This window comes from Sturnira hondurensis, unplaced genomic scaffold (genome assembly GCF_014824575.4).
Source record: "Sturnira hondurensis isolate 20B ecotype Veracruz unplaced genomic scaffold, ASM1482457v3 Scaffold0008782, whole genome shotgun sequence".
NCBI lineage: Eukaryota > Metazoa > Chordata > Mammalia > Chiroptera > Phyllostomidae > Sturnira > Sturnira hondurensis.
In genome coordinates this window covers 16,046-36,768 of record NW_028081413.1, presented here as the reverse complement: position 1 = coordinate 36,768, position 20,723 = coordinate 16,046, and the positions used below count along the sequence as shown (strand labels likewise).

General features: G+C 36.2%; 1 protein-coding gene and 1 non-coding gene across 18 annotated transcripts in view; one reads left to right on the top strand and one right to left on the bottom strand.

Annotated features, from left to right (window-relative positions):
• Positions 1-20,723, top strand: part of MGA (MAX dimerization protein MGA) — a 136,844-nt gene that overhangs the window by 102,465 nt on the left and 13,656 nt on the right. For all 17 annotated transcript variants that reach the window (XM_037056021.1, XM_037056008.1, XM_037056009.1 and 14 more), the window contains 2 exons: positions 431-1,095; positions 2,277-2,622. In XM_037056021.1, the coding sequence (XP_036911916.1) occupies positions 431-1,095; positions 2,277-2,622 (1,011 nt within the window). The remainder of the gene's footprint in view (positions 1-430; positions 1,096-2,276; positions 2,623-20,723) is intronic.
• Positions 10,850-10,956, bottom strand: LOC118993649 (U6 spliceosomal RNA). Its single transcript, XR_005067905.1, has one exon. It is a non-coding gene; the product is annotated as a U6 spliceosomal RNA (small nuclear RNA).

The following is a 20,723-nucleotide window of genomic DNA, read 5'->3' as shown; positions in this document are numbered from 1 at the left end:
TAGAAATGTATACTTCAAAACTAGATGACCCTATTAACCAATGTCAGCCTAATAAATTTAATAGAATAAAAAATAATTAAAAAATCTCTTTGCATACTATTGAGGTCTGATTTAAATATTTTTTTCTTAAATTTTTACTTAATTATGGTCTCTGTACTAATGTCATAAATTGTCAAACATCGAACACTCTTACTTTAGTGTTAATTGTTGCTGTTAGAACTTCTCAAAAACTAATGCTAAATATATGTAGTGAGATAATTTTAGAGAATTAATTTTAATATAATTATTAGTGTATTGTATTTAATTTCTTAGTTTTATATTTTTCTTTTGAGGAGGGGAATCCTGGCTTTTTTAGTGTACTTTTTAAGAGATCTGAAGATCTGTCCTAGGTTTTTTTTTTTTTTAAGTATCTGCGTCTCCTTATTTCCAGGCGGAAATTCAGAAGGTCCACTGAAAAACCGTTCTGCTTTCTGCAGTGATAAGCTAGATGAGTACTTGGAAAACGAGGGCAAGCTGATGGAAACAAGCATGGGTTTTTCTTCTAATGCTCCCACATCTCCTGTGGTATACCAGCTTCCCACTAAAAGTACCAGCTATGTACGAACACTTGATAGTGTATTAAAGAAGCAATCTACCATTTCCCCTTCTACCTCTTACTCTTTGAAGCCTCATTCTGTACCCCCTTCCTCTCGAAAGGCAAAGTCTCAAAACAAGCAGGCAACTTTGAGTGGCCGAACTAAATCATCTTATAAATCCATTTTACCATACCCTGTTTCACCAAAGCAGAAACACACTCATATTGTTCCAGCAGATAAGGTTACCAAGAATTCTAGCACCATCTCAGAAAATCAGGTGAATAACTTTGTTGTGCCAACTTTAGAGGAAAATACATTCCCAAAGCAAATTAGCTTGCGGCAGGCACACCACCAGCAGCAGCAACAGCAGCAGCAACAGGGGACTCGCCCTCCAGGCTTATCTAAATCTCAAGTGAAGCTAATGGACTTGGAAGACTGTGCGCTTTGGGAAGGAAAACCAAGAACCTATATCACTGAGGAGCGAGCAGATGTATCTTTAACAACTCTGCTTACGGCTCAAGTAAGTATCAAGTATCTGTTGTTTTCCACAAGTATATTCTTGGCTAGAAAGAGTTAAAGTGAGGGGAAAGGGGAATGAAGTTTTTGGGCAAAAGAATTGGGCATTTACCTATTTGAGTGACAACTAAGGAGATAGTTGTCACTATCTTTATTTGTCACTAACAGATATTTGTCACTAACAAATGTGTTCCACATTTGCTCTTTATCAGTGAGATACCCAAGTGTACTAGATTTCTCCTGCTGCAGAGGGCAGTAGTATCTTTGTTTTTAAGTAGTGTTCTTATTCTATTTGAAGGCAGATGACCATTCTCTAGTATGTGGGCAAGAACATTTGCTGATCTTGTTAAAACAGCTTTGAAAGTTCTGCCTAAAAGGAACTAAATCCCCCAAAATTCAAAAAAATTATAAACCTGTGGAGAAAGAGCTTCTGTCTTTTCAAATTTTATATTAAGACTTTTCATTCATTATTGCTTCACCTATCTTAGCAGCCTGTAGTGATGTGAAGTGACACAACAAAATGAGGATAATTTTCTTGTCATGAACTTTTTATACCTTATCTCCCATTTTAAATTCTGTGACTGAATTCTAGAGCTGAAGATCATTAGATATTGGGACTAAATAGAGAAAGTGTCCTTTATAATTAATCTTTCCTGAAGACTTTTATGCATGTACATTGCTATTCCCTTTTTTAATTACTGTAGAGCAAGGATCAGCAAACTGTTTCTATAAAGCACAGTAAATATTTTTGGTTTTGTGGGCCATGCACTCTATCATAGTTTCTCAGCCCTGTTGTTGTAATGCTATAGACATTAGGAATGAGCCTGGCTGTGTTCCAGTGAAACTTTATGTATGAAACATTTGAACCTTGGGCTTTATGTTGTTAACCTCTACCCTAGAACATGATGTGATTTCTATTGAGAATAAATTTATCTTTGTTGATATTTTAGCTCATAATTATTTAAAATATTCTCTTGCTTGCCTGTGCTATGTGTTAGAATGGGAAAATGCTCAAGGTCCTAATTATTTATTTTCATGTTCTGTTACTTGAATCTGCCCTAATCCTGTGCTGTTAGTACTGAGTGCTCAGATTCTGAGAAGAAGGCAGACCAACATATGATTGTAGGTTGTTGGTGGTGTTAGGTGTTGGTTTAGTAGATTTACAATTTTCTGTTTGCACTTTAGGCATCTCTCAAAACTAAACCCATCCACACAATCATAAGGAAACGAGCCCCTCCATGCAACAATGACTTCTGTCGATTGGGTTGCATATGTTCCAGTCTAGCTTTGGAGAAGCGCCAGCCTGCTCATTGCCGCAGACCTGACTGCATGTTTGGCTGCACTTGTTTGAAAAGAAAAGTTGTACTTGTGAAAGCGGGATCCAAAACCAAGCATTTCCAGAGGAAGGCTACTCATCGTGATGCAGTATGTTATGATGCTTTGGGAGATGAAAAGAGAGAGGAAGAAGAGGGAGTCAGGGAGGAGGAGGAACAATTGAAAGAGAAAAAGAAGAGAAAGAAGCTGGAGTACAGTGAGTATTAATTGAGACTTAAAACAGCATAGTTTTATTTCTTAGAAAAGTGTGGTTATTTTGAAAACTTGTTTGAAATAGGAATACTATTTCTTACTTCACAATCCTGATCTATGATGTAGTAAGAATTTTGAGAAATTCTATCATTAAATGTTCTTTCTGTATGGCAGGTAGGCCCCCCTATAACTTTTTTCAGTGGAAATTTTCTTTTTCTTTTTTAAAAATATATTTTATTGATTATGCCATTACAGTTGTCCCATTCCCCTTCTTCATTCCCCTCCACCCTGCACACCCCCTCCCCCCATTCCCCCCCTTTAGTTTATGTCCATGTGTCACAAGTTCATTAGATTCTATATTTCCCATACTATTCTTGCCCTCCCCTCTATCTATTTTCTACCTACCGTCTATGCTACTTATTCTGTGTACCTTCTCCCCCCTTCTCCTCCTCCCACTCCCCTGTTGCTAACCCTCCATGTGATCTCCATTTCTATGGTTCTGCTCCTGATCTAGTTGTTCTCTTAGTTTGCTTTTGTTTTAGGTGTGGTAGTTAATAACTGTGAGTTTGCTGTCCTTTCACTGTTCATATTCTTTATCTTATTTTTCTTAGGTAAGTTCCTTTAACATTTCATATAATAAGGGCTTGGTGATGATGATCTCCTTGAATTTGACTTTATCTGAGAAGCACTTTATGAAATGAAAGCTTTGCTGGATAGAGCAATCTTGGATGTAGTCTTTGGATTTCATGACTTGGAATACTTCTTTCCAGCCCCTTCTTGCCTGTAAGGTCTCTTTTGAGAAATCAGCTGACAGTCTGATGGGAGCTCCTTTGTAGGTGACTGTCCACTTATCTCTTGCTGCTTCTAGAATTCTCTCCTTCATTTTAATCTTGGCTAATGTCATTATGATGTGCCTTGGTGTGTTCCTTCTTGGGTCCAACTTCTTTGGGACTCTCTGAGCTTCCTGGATTTCCTGGAAGTCTATTTCCTTTGCCAGACTGGGGAAGTTCTCCTTTATTATTTGTTCAAATAAGTTTTCCACTCGTGGTTCTTCCTCTTCCCCTTCTGGTACTCCTATAATTCAGATGTTGGAACGTTTAAAGATGTCCTGGAGGTTCCTAAGCCTCTCCTCATTTTTTGAATTCTTATTTCTTTATTCTTTTCTGGTTGGTCATTTTTTTCTTCCTTCTGGTCCACTCCATTGATTTGAGACCCAGTTTCTTTTCCATCACTATTGGTTTCCTGTGCATTTCCCTTCATTGCACTTAGTTTAGCTTTCATTCGTTCCTCTCATTTGTGACTATAATCAACCAGTTCTGTGAGCATCCTGATCACCAGTGTTTTGAACTGTGTATCTGATAGGTTGGCTATCTCTTGGTCGCTTAGAAGTATTGGCTCTGGGCTTTGAGCTGTTCTTCAGCCATATTGTTTTGGTCTGTTTGGCCTGTTGTATGAGGGGTGGAGCCTTAGGTGTTCACCATGGAGCAGGGGGACGGTGGGGCAACTCAGTTGCTGGGTTGTGATGCTGTAGGTAGTGGCAGGGTCAGAGAGGGGCAATGGTGTTTGTTCTGCTCTCTCTCAGATTACAGTCCCCTCTGCTGCTTCCCGCAAGCAGATTGGGTCCTTTTCGTGCTGGTTCCCGGGTGTGTGGGCTTGTGCACCCTCCAGGACCCTGTGGGTCGCTCCAATAAACTCTGTGAGCCTGGGAGCCCAATAAACTCCTGGCACCTCCACCCCAAAAGTTTTTCCAATTGGTGCTTTTAGGCTTTATTTTTCTGGTGCTGAGGCCCTGGTTTGCGCTGTGTCACTGCTCTCTCCTCTGCCTGGTTTATCTGCGTGCGAATGTGTGACCAGGGTCAGCCAGCCGCCCTGTGCCCTCACTGGGTCCACCCATTGCCACCCCACACCTGGGATCTGCCAATTATCGCCTGTGCTCCTGGGTCAGTGCTCCTGGGTCTGTCTGGCTGCTTTTTCCTACAGTGACCCCGCTCTGCTAGCCGCTGGCTCCACCCCTCTTACCGGTCTGGCTGAATGGTTCGTTGTTGTCAGACTTCTGTACAGTTCAATTTTCTGTGTTTTGCCTGCATTTTTGTTACTAAAACTTTGTTGTCTTTAAACTTGGTTGTGCGAGAAGGGACAGTGTTTCCACCTATGCCTCCATCTTGGCCGGAAGTTGGAAATTTTCTTTTGAAGATGGCTTTTTTGTGCTAAATTTGAAATTTGAATCATTCTTTTATGTGAACTTCCAGAATGTTTTTGAAACTTCCTATTTTTGTCTTTCTCCCCTGAGTTCATCACCTCCCCTGACCCCCAGCTATATTGAAGTATAATTGACAAATAAAATTGTATGTACTTAAAGTATACAACATGATGATTTGGCATATGTTTACATTGTGAAAGGACAATAATCAAGTTAATTCATATTATTTTCTTAAAGAAGAAATTTGCAACCAGGAGATTTGGGAACAGGGTATGGGCATAACTAAGTTGGGCATTATTATACTTTTTTTTTTATTATTACACTCTTGAAAAGCTTATTACTCCTTTTTGGTAAAATACTATGTAGGTCAGGGTATATGTTCCATTCTTAATTTTTTTCTTTCTACTATGCCATTTTATTTTGATGTAAAAAAATTATCATGTAGTTGGAAAGAGTTACTTCTTAATTTATTAGGGGATTAATACTCTGACAATATATATTTACAATTGTTTTATATTTACAGTATATATTTTTTGTAAAGAATATATTTACAATATATTTTCTGTTTGCTATGTACTTATTTCAGTCATAGTGGGTGCTTAATATTTTGATATATGTTCCTGCTTGTATGCATACATATATTCTTTATAAAAATGGGTACTTATACGTGTTGTATCATAACCTTTGGAAATTTAATATCATAAAGCATATTAACAGGCGTAGTTCTAGATTATAATTTTATCTTTAATGACATGTTACTACAGTCCTTTTGGTTGTACATTTAGTCTTTTTGGATTTTCTTTAATATGAACTGTGGTGAACATCCATGTCTTGGATAGGCTATTGAAAGTAAGAGTCTAAGTGCACCTTAGACATTGGTGGATGTTGCTAGAGTTGTACTAGTCATGTATTTACCAGTAGTTAGATGGTGCCAGTTCTTCTATACTGGATATTCAAATCAATAGGCAGAAATTGATATCTTAGTTTTGATTTTTTTTATAAATTGCCATTTAAAAATAATTTATTAAAAGAAAAATTACAGTTGACGTACAATATATTGCTTTAAGAAGTACAACATAGTGATCAGACATTTATATAACTTACAAAGTGATCACCCTTATAAACCTAGTACCCACCCAACCCCATGTATAGTTATTACAATATTATTGCCTATATTTCCTATGCTGTACTTTATAACCCTGTGACTGTTTTATAACTGCCAATTTTTGCTTCTTAATCCCTTCCTTTTTTTTTATTCATCTCTCCCAGCTCCCATCTGTCAGCCATCAATTTCTTCTCTGTATCTATGAGGCTTGTTTCTGTTCTGTCTGCTTTTTAGATTGTACATATAAGTAATGGCATATCGTATTTCTTTTTCTCTCTCTCACTTATTCACTTAGCAAAATAACCTCTAGGTCATCCATGTTGTTGCATATTAGAGATTTCACTCTATTTGATTGTTGAGTAATATACCACTGTATATATGTACCACCTTTTTATTCAGTCATCAGTTGATGGACACTTAGGTTGCTTCCGTATCTTGGCTGTTGTAAACAATGTTTCAGTGAACACAGGGATATGTGTGTTTTTTCAAATTGGTTTTAGATTTCTTTAGCTAAATACCCAGAAGTGAGATTGCTGGGTCATATGGTAGTTCTATTTTTAATTTATTGAAGAGACTGGCTTTACTCCATTGTGCAGTCTTGACTTCTTTGTCATAGATATTTGGCTATATAGGTATGGGTTTATTTCTGGACTACTTATTCTGGTGGATTGATCCTTGTTTCTCTTTTTATGCCAGTGCATGCTGTTTTGATTATTATAGCCTTGTAGTTTGATATCAGACTTTGTGGTGCATCCAACTTTGTTGCTGTTTCTCAAGATCGTTTTGGGTATTTGGAGTCTTTTTGTTTTATCTAAATGTTAGGATTACTTGTTCTGGTTTTGTGAAAAATGCCGTTGGTATTTTTATAGGGATTGCATTGAATCTGTAGATTGCTTTGGGTTGTATGGACACTTTAATGATGTTGATTATTCCTATCCATGAGCACTTAATATGCTCATTTATATGTATCTTCTTACACTTCTTGAGTATCTTACAAGTCTTATACCTCCCTGGTTAAATTTATTTATTAGTATTGTTTTTTTGAGACAGTTGTAAATGAGATTTTTTAAAATTTCTTTTTTTATAGTTTGTTATTGGTACATAAAAACGCAAGTAACTTTTGAGTGTTATTTTCTGGTTTTCTATTTTACTGAATTCCTTTATTCTAGTGTTTTTTGATGAACTCTTCAGGGATCTTTATATACAAGGTGGGGCAAAAGTAGGTTTACAGTGTGAATACACAAAACATAGTTTATTCTTGTAGTATTATTCATTACTTGTATTATATTCCATATGAATAGCTGTAAACTTATTTTTTAAGAAGATTTTATTTTATTTTTAGAGAGAGGGGAAGGGAGGGGAGAGAAACATTGATCAGTTGCCTCCACCTGGGGACTGGGCCTACCTCCTAGGCATGTACCCTGACCAGGAATTGAACCTGAGACTTTTTGTTTTGTTTGGAGGATGCCCAATCTCCTGAGTCATGCTGGCCAGGGCTGTAAACGTACTTTTGCACCAAACTGTACAGTGTCATGTCATCTGCAAATAATGACAGTTTTACTTCATTTCAGTTTGAGTGGCTTTTTATTTCTTCTTCTCTGTTTGCTGTATTTAGGTCTCTCAGTACTATGTTCAGTAAAAATGCTGAAACCAGACATCTTTCTCTTGTTTCTTAATCTTAAGAAAAAATGTTCAGCTTTTTATTGTTGAGTATATTGTTAGCTATGGTTTGTCATATATGGTCTTTTTTATGTTGAGGTTTCTTTTATCCCAACTTTGTTGAGTTTTTTTAATCATAAATGTTTTCTGGATTTTGTTAAATACTTTTTCTGCATCTATTGATACGATTATATGATTTTTTATTCATTTTTTAATGTGTATCTTGTTAATTTATTTGTTGATACTGAACCTCCTTGTATTCTAGGGAAAAAAGTCCCAGTTGATTATGGTGTATGATCTTTTTAATGTAGTGCTGAATTCATTTTGCTAGTATTTTGAGGATTTTTGCATCTGTTCATCAGGGATATTGGCCTATAATTTTTTTCTTTTCTTGAAATGTCTTTATCTGGTTTTGGAACGAGGGTGTTATAAAATGAGCTTGGGAGCCTTCCCTCCTCTTCAATTTTTTGGAATAGTTTGAAAAGGACAGATATTAATTCATCATTGAATTTTTTGTTAAAATTTCCATGTGAAGTTGTCTGGTCCAGGTCTTAGGTTTCTTGGGAGTTTTTTCATTACTGATTTTATTTCATTAGTAGTTATTGGTCTGTTCAGATTTTCAGTTTTATTATTTTTTTTAAATGTCAGAAGATTGTGAGTTTTTAAAAATTTCTCCATTTCTTCCAGTTTGTCCTGTAAATTGCCATTTTGAATTCTTTGCTAATTTTATTGACGTGGCTGTGTAATTTTGTAATTTATGTTTTAACTTCGTTCAAAGTTTCCGTCTGTTCCATCATTCTCCTGAAAATGAAAAATGCAGAGGCTATTAAGTCTGATGGTCTCATTTGAAGGTTTCTGTTTTTAGAGCGTTGCTTAGAAAGACATTTTCTAATCTCGAGGTTAAAAAATATTTAATTGGATTAATAAATAGGCTTAAATTAAATTGTTAATATGTGTAGAATACATTTGATGTGAGATTTGTGGGTAGGAATTATTTTTCCCCCAAATGGCTAGCAAATTATACCATCACTTATTGAGAATAAATACTTTCCTTACTTAGCCCTGGCTGGTGTAGCTCAGTGAATTTGAGCGTGGGCCTGCGAACCACACGATCGCGGTTCGATTCCCAGTCAGGGCACATGCCTGGGTTGCAGGCCAGTTCCCAGCAGGGGACTCATGAGAGGCAACCATACATTGATATTTCTCTCCTTCTCTTCTTCCCTTCCCCTCTAAAGATAAATAAATAAAATCTTTTTAAAAATAAAAAAAATAACTTTCCTTAAAATGTCACCTATAATGTAGAAAATTTTAAAAAAACTGTAAAAAGGTTTAAAATGAAATACAGGATTATTAATATAGTTTTGCATATATCTCCTGAGTTTACCTCCATACTGTACTTACAGCAACACTTTTCCACTTCAAAGTAAAGTACTTTTTAGTTTTTTCGGTGGAATAATACAGTATTAAAAAAAGTCTGGCATATTGTACTCCAGGAGGTGTCAGTTTTCTTGTATTGTTGGGGAAGGGTGAGGACAGGAGGGGTGATAGTGTTGTTTTGACTGCTATGTATTGGGTTGGCCAAAAAGTCTGTTAATGTTTTTTTATACAGTGGCTCTTGTAGCGCTTATTTGTCTTTAACTTCATTTGAAACAATTGTGTTAGACAGTATTGTGACAGCAGTCACATCAGTGTACATTTACTAAAAACTTAACTAAAATTGGTGGATTTTTGTGCAGTCATTTTAATATTGAGATGGAAGAAAATACCCAACATTTTTGGCATATTATACTTTATTATTTCAAGAAAGATAAAAACGCAACTGAAACCCCAAAAAAGATTTGTGCAGTATATAGAGAAGGTGCTATGACTGATTGAACGTGTCAAAAGTGTTTTTGCGAAGTTTTTGGTACTATTGAAATTTTGGCAAAATTTTTTCTTGTGGGCCTGTCTTATGCATTGGAAGATGTTTAGTAGCACCCCTGGCCTCTACCCACTAGAAACCAATAGTGAGAGATTGCTGGCATATTCAGATTATCCAAGTCAATAAAGTTATTGGTGAAAATGAAAAATGTGTCTTTGTATTTTATGAGAAAAACTAAATGGGTTTATTTGGCCAACCCAATAAAAGGAGTAGATTAGGTATAAGAGACCAAAAACAAGCAGGCAAAAACTAAAACCTGGAAGAAATTATCCATGGTTAAGAACCTGGATGATTTATGGTTGGTGAAGGTAAATGCCACCTGATCAATAAGGAGAAAAAAAAGCAATTAAGAACATTGGCAGGAAAAATTTATGTAGGAAAATTATAGTCTTAACTGACTCAAAGTTTCTGCTAAAATTTTGAGCAATTAGTAATAGTGTAAGAAAAAAATATTTCAACTGGACAATTTGAACAAATTTAATGGTATTAATTTACATTTCCTTGTTAGTGTTTACTTACATTAGTTGATTCTTCAAGGATTACTCATGTCAGCAAAATTTTATAAGTAAATTTAGAGAGGGGAAGGGAGGGAGAAAGAATGGGAGAGAAATAACAGTGTGTAGTTGCCTCTCACCAGCCCCTACTGGGGACCTGGTCCACAACCCAAGCACCGTGCCCTGACTGGGAATTGAACTGGTGACCGTTTGGTTTGCAGCGTGGTGCTCAGTCCACTAAGCCACACCACCCAGGAGGGTTTTTGGTTTTTAAAATATTTATATACAAAGTGCTAAAGGTCTAAGTATAATTGTAGAAGAGAAATCAGTACTGTAAACCAATATGAAAGTAATACTAAAGGAGATAGTATTTGAGAGCTGGAACAAGTTTAGAATGCTTAATATCCTTTTCTTTGATTACCCTGAGTACTTAGCTAGTGCTGAATGTGGAATTGAAGAGGAGCTGTCTGACTTAGAATTACTGAGTTAACCACTAAAACTAAACACAAATGGTTAAAAATAGTTATTTATGAGAATTTTGATACTGAATATGGTGGAAAACTTGCTTTTAATTTTTATTTACAATTTTTCATTTTTATGTACATTTAATACACTTTGAAATTTCCTTATGTATGTATGTATTCTCTAGTTAACATAAAAGTAATTCAATGCATGAAATCTAGGCATTTAATAATACACTTTTTTGGTCATAGCGTTAGACTTAAACTTTTTTTTTTCTATTGTTCAAGTATAGTTGTCTCCATTTTCACGTCACTATACCCTCCCCACCCCACCTATTCCCACCTCCCACCCTTGAACCTACCCCCTTTGGCTTTGTTTGTGTGTCCTTTAAAAAATATGGAATGCTTCACGAATTTACATGTTGTCCTTGCACAGGGGCCATGCTAATCTTCTCTGTATCGTTCCAATTTTAGTATATGTGCTGCAAAAGCGAGCACAACTTAAACATTTTCTGCCATTAGTGGCTCATTAATCTATTTATGCAAACAGAGGGATGCTAACATTATTTGATATTCTTTTATACTAATGGCTCATTAATCTATTTATGCAAACAGAGGGATGCTAACATTATTTGATATTCTTTTATACTGAACACTATGAAGGTTATATCATTTAAGTCTTGTAACACTATAAGGAGGCTTCTTCATTTTATTAACACAAAGGAACTAATTGAGTGTTTAGGGAGTTTAACTTTTCCTCAAGGTCACATTGCTATTAAGTGAGTGGTAGGTAGGAATTTGAACTCAAGTTTCCTGACTTCTAGGTCTTTTTTTGCTACTGTATAATGGGTGGTTTCTTAAATTTGGCCTTCACGCTTATCACCTGTCTACTCTTCTGTTTGTCAAGAAATTATTACTGATGGTACAAAGACACTGTGCTTACTGCTGTTTGTGGTACCAAGAGAAAGGATAAAAATCTGGCACTCCCGCTTTCTTAGCCCAGTTAGAGTTTTGTTGGTTATGCATACCTACAAGTTAACTATGTAAAAGAGAGTATCAGTTAAATTTATATCTATAGTCAGACCAATTAGGATTAAAGGACACCACACAAACTACTGATATCAAGAATGAGAAGTGACATTACTGCAGACATTAAAATGATGATATGGGAATGTTCTGTACAGCTTTATACCAACAAATTGAGCAACTTAGATAAAGTGAGCAAATTCTTTAAAAAACAGAAAGCATCCGAGCTCAAGAAATAGATAAATACCTAGCAATATACTTATGAAGTTGTAAAAATCCTCACAATAATGCTTCCAGGTTCAGATAGCTTCACTGGTGAATTCTACATGACATGTAGGAAAAAAATAATATCCATTCTACATAAATGCTTTTTAAAAAATTCCTACCTGAGGACATGCTTACTTATTTTAGAGAGAGAGGAAGGGAGGAAGATATAGAAGGAGAAAAACATCAGTGTGAAAGAGAAACATCAATTGGTTGCCTCTCATACATGCCCCGACCAAGGACCGAACCTGCAACCTTGGTATGTGCCCTGACTGACAGTCGAACCTGTTACCTTTTGGTTTATGGGATGACACTCCAACCAACTCAGCCACATTGGCCAAGGCTACACAAATGCTTTTATAAAATGGTTTTATTCTGTGAGACTAGCATTACTCTGATACTTAAACCAGAAAAGGCAATTGTAAGGAAACTGTAGAGCAATATTCCTCATGAACATATATAAAATTTATAAGTAAAAAATTGTTAAATAAAAATCAAGACCATATTTAAGGGATATGACCCAGTGGGATTTGTCCAACCAGCATGGTTGATTTCATATTTGAAAAGAGTGTAGATCACCATTATCATAACAGACTTAAATATTTTTAAAAACTGACAAAATTTATTTCCAGTAAAAAATTTTAGCACACTATGAATGGAAGGAAACCTTAAACTTGATGTGGGATCGCTGGGTCAAAAGGCAGATACATTTTTAATTTTTTTGAGATAATTCCATATGACTTTCCATGGTGGTTGCACCAATCTTTATTCCCACCAACAGTGCAAAAGGGTCCCCCTTTCTCCACATCCTTGCCAGTACTTGTTTGTTGATTTATTGATGGCTAATTCTATTTTTAATTGTTTAAGGAACTGCCATACTGTTTTCCACAGCAGCTAGACCATTTTATATTTCTACCAACAGTGCACAGGGTTTTAATTTTCCACATGTCACCAACACTTATTTTGTTTGTTCTTTTTTATATATATTTTATTAATATACTATTACAATTGTCCCATTTTCTTTCTCCCCTTTATTCTCCTCTACCCTGTACCCCCTCTCCCACCAGCATTCTCTCACCTTAGTTCATGTCCATGGATCGAATATATAAAATCTTTCGCTTTTCCATTTCCCATGCTATTCTTAACCTTCCCCTGTCTGTTTTATACCTACCACTTCTGCAACTTATTCTGGATACCATTCCCCCCATTTGCCTTCCTCTCCCTTCCCACTGATACCCCTTCATGTGACCTTCATTTCTGTGGTTCTGTTCCTGTTCTAGCTTGCTTAGTTTGTTTTTGTTTTAGGCTTAGTTGTTGATAGTTGTGAGTTTCTTGTCATTTTACTGTTTGCATTTTTAATTTTTAATTTCCTTTTTCCTAGCTAAGTCCCTTTAACATTTCATATAATAAAGGGCCTGGTGATGATGAACTTTTTTAACATGGCCTTATCTAGGAAGCACTTTATCTGCCCTTCCATTCTATATGATAACTTTGCTGGATAGAAGGATGTAGGTCCTTGCCTTTTCATGGCTTGGAATGACTGGGAACTGAACCAGCAACCCTTTGGTTCACAGGCTGGCATTCAATTCACTGAGCCACACCAGTCGGGGAAAATCTTTCATAGTTTTAATTGTAAAAGCGTTTATGTTTTTGGTTAATTTCTAAAGGTTTTCTTTTTTGTTAGTGTGATTGAAACTGTTTTGTAACTTTCAGATTGTTTATCATTCATGCATAGAAATGTAATTGATTTTTCTGTGCTGCTTTTGTAGCCTGTTCTTTGCTGAATTCATTTATTCCTACAGATTTATTTATTTGTGGAATCTTTAGGATTTTCTGCATATAAGATTATTGCATCATAAGAAAGATAATTTTACTTCATTTCCAATTTGGATGTGTTTATTTCTTTTTATTGCCAAACACTCTGGCCAGAGAACATCCAGTAAAATGTTGATAAGAAGTGGAGAAAGTGGTTACCTTTGCCTTTTAAAATTTTTTTTAAAGTATATTTTATTGGTTATGCTATTATAGTTGTCCCATTTTCCCCCTTCATTCCCCTCCAGCTTGCACACTCCCTTCCACCCACATTCCCCCCCCCCCCTTAGTTCATGTCCGTGGGTCATACATACAAGTTCTTTGCCTTCTACATTTCCTATATACTCTTCTTATCCTCTCCTATTTTCTATCTACCATCTATTCTCCCTATTTTCTGTACCTTCCCCCTCTCTCCCCCCCACCCACTCCCTTGTTGATAACCTTTCTTGTGATCTCCATTTCTGTGGTTCTGTTCCTGTTCTAGTTGTTTGTTTTTGTTTTTGTTTTAGGTGTGGCTGTTAATAACTGAATTTGCTGTCATTTTATTGTTCATATTTTTATCTTCTTTTTCTTAGATAAATCCCTTTAACATTTCATATAATAATGGCCTGGTGATGATGAACTCCTTTAACTTGACCTTATCTGAGAAGCACTGTATCTGCCTTTCCATTCTAAATGATAGGTTTGCTGGACAGAGCAATCTTGGATGTAGGTCCTTGTCTTTCATGACTTTGCATACTTCTTTCTAGCCCCTTCTTGCCTGTAATGTCTCTTTTGAGAAATCAGTTGATAGTCTGATGGGAAACTCCTTTTCTGTTGCTGCTTCTAGGATTCTCTCCTTCAATTTAATCTGGGGTAATGTAATTATATTGTGCCTTGGTGTGTTCCTCCTTGGGTCCAACTTCTTTGGGACTCTCTGAGCTTTCTGGACTTCCTGGAAGTCTATTGCCTTTGCCAGATTGGGGAAGTTCTCCTTTATTATTTGTTCAAATAAGTTTCCACTTACCGCTTTTCCTCTTCCCCTTCTGGTACTCCTATGATTCAGATGTTGGAATGTTTAAAGATGTCCTGGAGGTTCCTAAGCCTCTCCTAATTTTTTTGAATTCTTGTTTCTTCATTCTTTTCTGTTTGGTTGGTTGTTTCTTCCTTTTGATCCACACCTTTGATTTGAGTCCCAGTTTCCTTCCCATCACTATTGCTTCCCTGTACATTGTCCTTTATTTCACTTAGCGTATGTAGCCTTCAATTTTTCATCTAATTTGCGACCAAATTCCACCAATTCTGTGAGCATCCTGATTACCATTGTTTTGAACTGTGCATCTGATAGGTCGGCTACCTCTTCATTGCTTAGTTGTATTTTTTCTGGAGCTTCAATCTGTTCTTTCATTTGGGCCATATTTTTTGTCTTGACACGCCTGTTACATAGTGAGGGGCGGAGCCTTAGGTATTCACCAGGGTGGGGCAACCCACGTCCACTGGGTTGTGACACTGTATGTGGGGCAGGGGTCTGAGAGGGAACAATAGTGCTTGCTCTGTTCTCTTTCTACAAGCAAAGTGGTCCCTTCTGTTGCTGATTCCCGTGTGGGTGGGTTTGTGTATGTTCTAAGACCCTGTTGGGTCTCTCCCATGAACTCCCCTGTGAGTCTGGGAGTTTCTCCTGCTGCAGCCTCAACCTTGACAGGTGTTTTCAGTCAGTGGTTTGAGGCTTTATTTCCCTGAGCTGGGACCCTGGGTTGTGCAGTGTGTCTCACTCCCCAGTTGTTCCTCCCAGTTTATCTGTGTGCGAATGTGGGACTGTCTGCTCCATCAGCTGCAGCCTTGCCCACCTGGCTCCATAATCAGCCTCCTCTCTGGGTCCACTGCCGTTGCCTTGCCTCGAGTCCTCTCCACACTGGCTGGCTGCTTGTTTCCGCCCCTCCTACTGGTCTGGATGAATATGTCTTCTTTAACTCCGTGGTTGTCAGACTTCCATACTGATTGATTTTCTGGCAGTTCAGGTTGTTTTTTGTTTTTAAATTGTTGTTGTCCTCCTCTTGGTTTTTCGAGGCTGTACAGTGTGTCTACCTATGCCTCCATCTTGGCTGGAAATCAATCCTATTTCTTCATCTTAAGGGAAAAGCTTTCAGCCTTTCACCATTATGATGTTCACTTTGGGCTTGAGTTACTTTTCGTCTGTGCTTAGTTTTTTTAATGTTTTTGTAATGAAAGGGTGTTGAATTTCGTCAAAAGCTTCATATGGGTCATTGAGATGATCATGTGGTTTTTTCTTTCATCTGTTGATGTGTGGAGAAGTATATTGATATTTTTTTTTTGCATGTTGAACCATCCTTGCATTCCAGGAGTAAATCTCAGTTGGTTATGGTATCTACTCTTTTTAATATGTTGCTGAATTCTGTTTGCTAGTATTTGGGTGAAGATTTTATGTTAGTGTTTGTAAGAGATACTGGCCTATAGTTTTCTTTTTTGTAATGTCTTAGTCTGACTTTGCTATCAGAGTAACGCTGGCCTCATAGGATGAGTTGGGAAGTGTAACCTTCTCTTCAGTTTTTTGGGAAAAGTTTGAGAAGGATTGATTAATACTTATTGGAGTATTTGGTAGACTTCATCAGAGAGGCTGTCAGGTTCAAGGCTTTTCTTCGTTTAGAGATTTTTTGATTACTGATATAATCTCTTCAAGTTTTAGGTCTATTCAGATTGGTTATTTCTTTGTGACTTAGTCTTGGAAGGTTTGGTTTCTAGGAATTTTATCTAGTTTTTCCAATTTGTTGGGCTATAGTTTACAGTACTTTTTTCTTTTAATTCTCAGCTGAGGATATGTTTATTGATTTTAGAGCACTAGGAAGGGAGAGAGAGAGAGAAACATTGATCAGTTGCCTCCTGCACTCCGAGTGGGGATTGAACTGCAACCTATGTGTCTGCTCTGCACTCCGAGTGGGGATGAAACCTGTGACTTTTTTGGTGTTGATGACATTCCAACCAGCTGAGCCACCCAGTCAGGACTCCTGTTTTTTAATGTAAACAATTATAACTGTAAATTTTCTCTGTTATCTTTTTTCTGTGTCTATAAGTTTTGTTTTCATTTTCATTTGTCTCTTCTAATTTCCATTGTGATTTCTTTGAAGTATTGATTTTTTAAAAGTTAATTTACACAGTTTTAAGAATTTTTTAGGGTTTTTTTGTTGTTGATTTCTAGTCAGAGAAGATAATTTGTGTGGTATCTATGTGTTAAAATCTTTTGAGAATTAAATTGTGGTGCACCATACAGTCTGTTCTGGAAAATGTTCCATGTCCATAGAAATGAATGTATATTCTGTTGTTGAGTAGAGTGTCTTGTAAATGCCTATTAGGTCTAATCAATTTCTGGGTTGCTTAAGTCCTGTATTTTCTTTCGACTGATTTGTTGCATCCATTATTGTGAGTGGGGTGTTGAAGTCTGTACTTCCATTGTAGGACTGTGTATTTCTTCCTTCAGTTGTGTCAGTTTTTCTTCATATATTTTGATGGTCTGTCATTAGGTGTGTAAATGTTTATAGTTGTTTTTCTTCTGGATATATAGGCTTTTATTAATATATAATGTTCTTCTTTGTCTCTTAAAACCTTTTTGATTTAATGTTTATTTTGTTTGATATTAGTAGAATCATCCCTGCTCTTTTTTAGTTATTACGTGCATGGAATATTTTCTACTCTTTCATTTTCAACTTGTGTCTTTGGATTACACATCAGTCTCTCCTTGATAGTACATAATCTGATCATACGTTTTTGTTTTTGTTTTTGTTTTAAAAATTTAGCCAGTCTTTTCATGGGAGAATTTAACCTACTTAGATTTAAGGGAATTACTGATAAGGAGAGAATTGAGACTTCTGTGATAGCGCTGTGTTTTATGTGTTACAGCTTATTTTGTTCCTTATTTTCTGTATTACTGTCTCTTTTTGTGTTTGGTTTGTATTTTATAGTGAAATGTTTAAATTCCTTTCTCATTTTTAAAAATATATATTCTATAGCTGTTTTCTTGGTGTTTACTGTAAGATTACATTTAACATCGTGAAGTTATAATGCTAATATGAATTACCAACCTAACTTTACTAACATACAAAAACTGTTATTTTACACTTCTGTTCTCACCCTGTTCAGTTGTTGATGTCACAATATTACATCTTTATACATTGTGTACCCACAGGTGTAAACTAATAATTTAAAAAATTCATTAGTATTGTATATTGTGTAGAAAACAAACTTTCGAATGGAAGAGTAGAGTTGTAGTAACATAAGCTTGCACACTAATAATTGTTTTTTTTATTTTCATTAGATGTATTAGTCCTTTAAATCCTGTATAACACAAAAAGTTCAATGAAAAGCCATTATTATAACAGTACTAGCTTTTATAATCTCCATGTGTTTACCTTTAGTGAGATCTTTGTTTTTCCATGTGGCTTTGAGTTATTGTTTAGTGTCTCTTCATTTCATTTGGCAGAGATTCCTTGATTATGTTTTGGAGACAATTTTAGTGGTCACAAACTTCTTTACCTTTTGTTTACCTGTAAATTTCTTAATTTCTCCCTTACTCTTTTTTTTAGGCTGAACTTTTATTTAATTTTTTAAAAACTATTTTATTGTTGTCCATTTACAGTTGTCTGCATTTTCCTCCCACCAGTCCACCCCCACCCCAGCCAAACCCACCTCTCTCCCTTGCTTCTACCCCCCCCCCTTGGTTTTGTCCGTGTGTCCTTTATAGTAGTTCCTGAAAACCCTTCTCCTCTTTTCACCTTTCCCCTGGCTATTATTAGATTGTTCTTAATTTCAATGTCTCTGGGTATATTTTATTTGCTTTTTTCTTTTGTTGATTATGTTCCAGTTAAAGGTGAGATCATACGGTATTTGTCCCTTACCACCTGGCTTATTTCACTTAGCATAATGCTCTTCAGTTCCATCCATGCTGTTGCAAATGGTAGGGTCTCTTATTGGTGAAGGACAATTTTGCCTGATACAGATTCTTGCTGATAGTTCCCCCCCTCCCTTTGCACTTAAAATATATCAGCCCACAAATGTGCTGGCCTCCAAAGTTTTTGATGAGTAATCTGCTCATTTTTATTGAGGATCCCTAGTATATGGTGATTTGTTTTTATCTTGATGCTTTCAAGCTTCTCTTTTTGTCATTTTTGAAATTATGAGGATAATGTGTTTCAGTGTAGGTCTCTTTTGAGTCCACTTTACTTGACGTTTGTTGATTTTCTTGGATATTTATGTTCATGTCTTTCCACAAATTTGAGAAGTTTTCAGCCATTTTTTTTAATAGTCTCTTTGTTTCTTTCTCCTTTTGAAACTCCCATGTTGTATATATTGGTTTGCTTGATGGTGTCCAATAGGGTCTGTTTGCTTTTCTTCAGTCTTTTCCTTAGTCTCCATAATTTCCAGTGTCTGTTGTTCTTGCCCATGTTGGGGAGTCTGTTTATTTTTAGGGTTTCTTATGCAGTCTCTGGCAATGACAGTCCTGGTTTTTATTGCTTACCCCATTTGATTATGTTGGTTGTCACTTAAGTCTTGACATACTAACAGAACTGGACTCTTCCTTTCTCAGGAATTCATAAAATTCCTTTTACAAATTTTCCTGCTTACTGGAATCACCATTTACCCATAGTTGAAACTTTGGTCTTCCATTCTCTATTAGGGATTAAGACATTTTAAAACATTTTAAGAGCTTTCTTCTGAAGTACTGTACTGTGTATTTTGTAGCTGTTACTGTCAAAAAAAAAAAAAAGATAAAAAGGGACCTTTACTTAGTACAGTCCTTAGCTTGAAAGACGATTGAGAGATCAAAGACAGTAATGCTTGCCCTGAACAGGGCCCTTTTATTTTTGTAATAGAATTAATGTGTATGAAATAATTAGGAATACTAGACAGTCAAGTTTTTTACCAAATGATAATACCACCTTTATTGTAAGCACATTCCCTGTTACCTTTTTAAAAATTGCAGCACCCTCCTCAAAATACATGTTCATGCATACTGACTCTACATACTACTTATTTCCTCTCTTTTCAGCTTTGCTTTTACTGATATGCACTTATAATATGTTTTTTGAAAATTATCTTGTTTATTGCCTGTCTTGCCCACTTTATCCCAGCTCCATGAAGGCACGGTTTTTTTTTTTTTTATCAATTTTGTTCATTACTCTATCTACAAAGTCTGATACATAGTTAACATTCAAATATTTATACACGAATGAACACTAGGATCTTAGATGAAGCCTCCTGAAGTATGATAAATGAGCTAGGTTATGAAAGTTGGATAACAGAGGCTGATATCTAGCAAAGTAATTAGCTCAATCTCTTTCTAGCTCTGAAGGTTTTTTCCTCCCTATTTTAAATCTTTAAGCCTTTATTCAACATTTTGTGTTTATGCTCTGAATGATGTTAACTGTATGAGAGCCCTTTAGAGCCAAAGCTGTTTTTACTAGTAGGGTCTTAATGCTCAGAGCAGATATACTTCTTACAAAATCAGGTAGCAGTTTTGATTCTCTTTTGTTATGAGAAATTATTCGAATTAAGTGCAAATGCTGCTCAGTCATATTTTTGTGCCTTTAGGCAAAGGTTTTGGATCTTTGGCTTAGAACCAGCTACATTTTACTATCTGAGGATTGGCTATTGAAATACAGTGTTTGGCGTTGGCTGGTGTGGCACAGTGGATTGAGCACCAGCCTACAAACCGAGGGTCAGCGATTTGATTCCCAGGCAGGGCACATGCCTGGGTTGTAGGCTAGGTCCTGAGTTGGGAGTGGGAGCGAGGTAACCAAACATTGATGTTTCTGTCACTCCCTCTCTCTGTCTATACATAAATAAATCTTTAAAAAAATACAATGTTTGTTCCTCTGTAGCTGTTTTCTTTCTGGGTTGGGCAGTTTGCTTAAAGAATAAAGCCTCTTACCCTAGAATTTCTATTTGTTTTCCTTTGTGTAGAACTTCTTGACAGTATGAATACATCTCATTTGGGTTTCAATGCTTTTCTATTGATATATTTTGGCTCCTATACTGAATTAGGCTACTTTTTAAAAACAGTTTGTCATCAGAAGGCAATAGTAACAGCTCGGTCTCTGGAGCTACATTGACTGTGTTTGATTTTTGATCTGCCTCTTATTGTAGATTCTCTGGAATGTCAGCTTCTGCAAAAT